General features: G+C 39.6%; 1 protein-coding gene and 1 long non-coding RNA gene across 2 annotated transcripts in view; both read left to right on the top strand.

The window, feature by feature from the left end:
• LOC107572704 (uncharacterized) overlaps positions 1-297 on the top strand; it is a 2,627-nt gene extending 2,330 nt beyond the window's left edge. The window contains exon 4 of the long non-coding RNA XR_001607389.1: positions 259-297. This is a non-coding gene — a long non-coding RNA (uncharacterized lncRNA). The remainder of the gene's footprint in view (positions 1-258) is intronic.
• The window catches only part of LOC107572703 (serine/threonine-protein kinase Nek3-like), a 5,565-nt gene continuing 2,943 nt past the window's right edge, over positions 297-2,918 (top strand). Inside the window, exons 1-4 of the mRNA XM_016259131.1 lie at positions 297-330; positions 1,170-1,238; positions 1,489-1,690; positions 2,568-2,672. Of these exons, the coding sequence (XP_016114617.1) occupies positions 1,179-1,238; positions 1,489-1,690; positions 2,568-2,672 (367 nt within the window). The 5' untranslated portion in view covers positions 297-330; positions 1,170-1,178. The remainder of the gene's footprint in view (positions 331-1,169; positions 1,239-1,488; positions 1,691-2,567; positions 2,673-2,918) is intronic.

Below are 2,918 nucleotides of genomic sequence, written 5' to 3' on the forward strand. Positions count from 1 at the left end.
GTGTGTGTGTGTGTGAGAGAGAGAGTCGCCCAGCAGCGATTAAATCTTCAAAACCACTTTGAGATCATTTCATCAATATAAACTCACAACTGATTCATACAGGAAATGTATGAAATGACTAGTCGGTGGGAGGGAAACATGCACATTTATGATTCATGCAGTAATAGAATCCCACCTGGAGAAGCTGAAGCGTCACATATAGATGATTCTGACTGGATCTGATCTGATGAGCTGATGATGTGATGATGATGTTCTCAGGAGCGTCTGACAGCAGAAACACACACACTGAAGAAGAACGGAGAGAGACACACACACGGGAAACAGCAGCAGGTGCAAACACACACACACCAGACACCACCAGAAACAGAGAACAAATTTAGCTCATAAAAACATTTCAAAACAAAGTTTTTAAGACACTGAAAATCCAATTCTTGATATGATTCAAACGTTATTAAAAGGTTGCAAAAATGTTTCTTACAGCACAAAATATTACCCAAAATATAACATTATTTGACATTTTCGTCAAGTACAAATAATATAAGGACGTTTAGAGAATGTTAATCGCTCAACATTGAGAACATCTGTGAGCCTGCAGCACAAAAGCAGTGTTGAGTCGCTGGGGGATATTTGTAGCAATAGCCAACAATACATTGTATGGGTCACAATTATACATTTCTCTTTTATGACAAAAATCATTAGGATATTAAGTAAAGATCATGTTCCACGAAGATATTTGGTAAATTTCCTACCGTAAATATATCAAAACTTAATGTTTGATTAGTAATATGCATTGCTAAGAACTTCATTTGAACAACTTTAAAGATGATTTTCTCAATATTTAGATTTTTTTGCACCCTCAGATTCCAGATTTACAAATATTGTCCGATCCTAACAAACCATACATCAATGTTAAGCTCATTTATTCAACCTTCAGATGATGCATAAATCTCATTTTCGAAAATTGACCCTTATGACTGGTTTTTTGCTCCAGGGTCACATATACCAAATATTGATAACGTTATAAGAACGTTCCATAAACGTTACTTTAAGAATGTTTTGTCCTAACATTTATATAGTTTTAAATATGTTAGTGGACATTGTGAGAACGTTCCCTGTTAGCTCACATTGGACCGACACGCAACTCAACGCTCCTCATCTTGTGTTTGCAGAGAGGAATCATGTTTGAGATCAAGCTGAGCAATGAAGAGACGAAGACTGAGGAAGACGAGGAGTCAGAGGTGAAGTGACGCTCACACACACTCATGATGCACACTATCAGACGAGAGTTAGAGTGAGTGAGTGAGTGTGTGAGTGTCTGACTCTGTGTGTGTGTGTGTGTGTGTGTGTGTGTGTGTGTGTGAGAGAGTGTGTGTGTGTGTGTGTGTGTGTGTGTGAGAGAGAGTGTGTGTGTGTGTGTGTGTGAGAGTGAATGCGTGCGTGCGTGCATGTGTGTGTGCGTGTGTCTGACTCTGTGTGTGTTGCATGCAGGACGAGCCCCTGAACAACACACTGACGTTTGCACAAGGAGAAAAGCTACGCAACCGACCGCAGGGGTCAGAGGTCAGACAGGAAGTGGAGGAGGAAGTGGTGAAGAGAGCCGAGTGGCATCGAGACGCAGCTGAGACGTTTCTGAACGCTCTGGAGAACATGGATGTGATGACAGAGAGCAGCATCAGTCTCGCTCAGACCGGTGACACACACACACACACAAACCTGATCTTATGAAATGGAACAAAACGTATAATAAACACTTTGCTTATGTGTTTTTTTGTTGAGTATCATATTTGATCCATCAGGCTTTTATGGTTCTGATACAGTGAGAATATGGAGGAAAAAACAGCTTTGAGCAAATTGAGCAAAAATATGAATTTGCTGCAGATGCTGATATTTATGATGAAATTCTGATATTTGTGATGTAAATCAATGAGATCTTTATAAGATCTTTATTAGTAGAGCAGATACTGACATAAAATGATATAAATATCAGTCTTCACTCTATATCTCCAGTAATAAGATGAGATTGAAATGATCAATTGGTATCCTAAAAATTAGGATACCAAAACAAATGTTTATTAAGAACCAAAATCTAAAAGGATATTGACATATCATTAAAACTTCTTGAGGTGCAGGCATGCAAACTTGTGCATTTCCCCATTTTTGAACGGACACCATTGGCATGTAATGCAACAAAGACTGCTAAAGTCACCAGATTTCACTAATAGAGCTCATCTCTGTGTGAAGATAATATAATGATGCTGCCATCTTTCTGAAGTCACTTTCACCCTCCTGTGATTTGGCTCTGAATCTCAGGTGAAACTTATACATTTGACCCCCCCACCACCACCACCACCACAAAATTGTGCATTATTCAGTAAATATTCATCAGTGGCATTTAATATTTTGGCTTTTGTCATGATTTGTTTTTTTTTGTCAGAAAAAAAAAATTTATTTAATAAAAAAATTTAGCTGCTTCTGACTGTATTTAGGTTCCAAAATTAGTGTTCATTTGTGATTCTCTTGATGAACAAAACATGTAAAAATCATAAACTTTTGTTGTTTAACTGTAGTTTCAGAGGAGCAGGAGGGAGGAAACAGGAAGCACTGGACGAATCGTCTGCCGGAGACACTGCTGAACGCTCTCGCTCAAGCAGACATCATGGACTGCAGTACAGGTACACACACACACACACACACACACACACACACACACACACCCACACACACTCCCTCTCACTCACAGACACACTCACACACACACTCACACTCTCACACACACACACACACACACACTCACTCTCACTCACAGACACACTCACACACTCTCACTCTCACACACACACACTCACACACACTCACTCTCACTCACAGACACACTCACACACACACTCACACTCTCACACACACACACACACACTCAC

This window comes from Sinocyclocheilus grahami, unplaced genomic scaffold (assembly GCF_001515645.1).
Source record: "Sinocyclocheilus grahami isolate Dianchi unplaced genomic scaffold, SAMN03320097.WGS_v1.1 scaffold1799.1, whole genome shotgun sequence".
Classification (NCBI taxonomy): domain Eukaryota; kingdom Metazoa; phylum Chordata; class Actinopteri; order Cypriniformes; family Cyprinidae; genus Sinocyclocheilus; species Sinocyclocheilus grahami.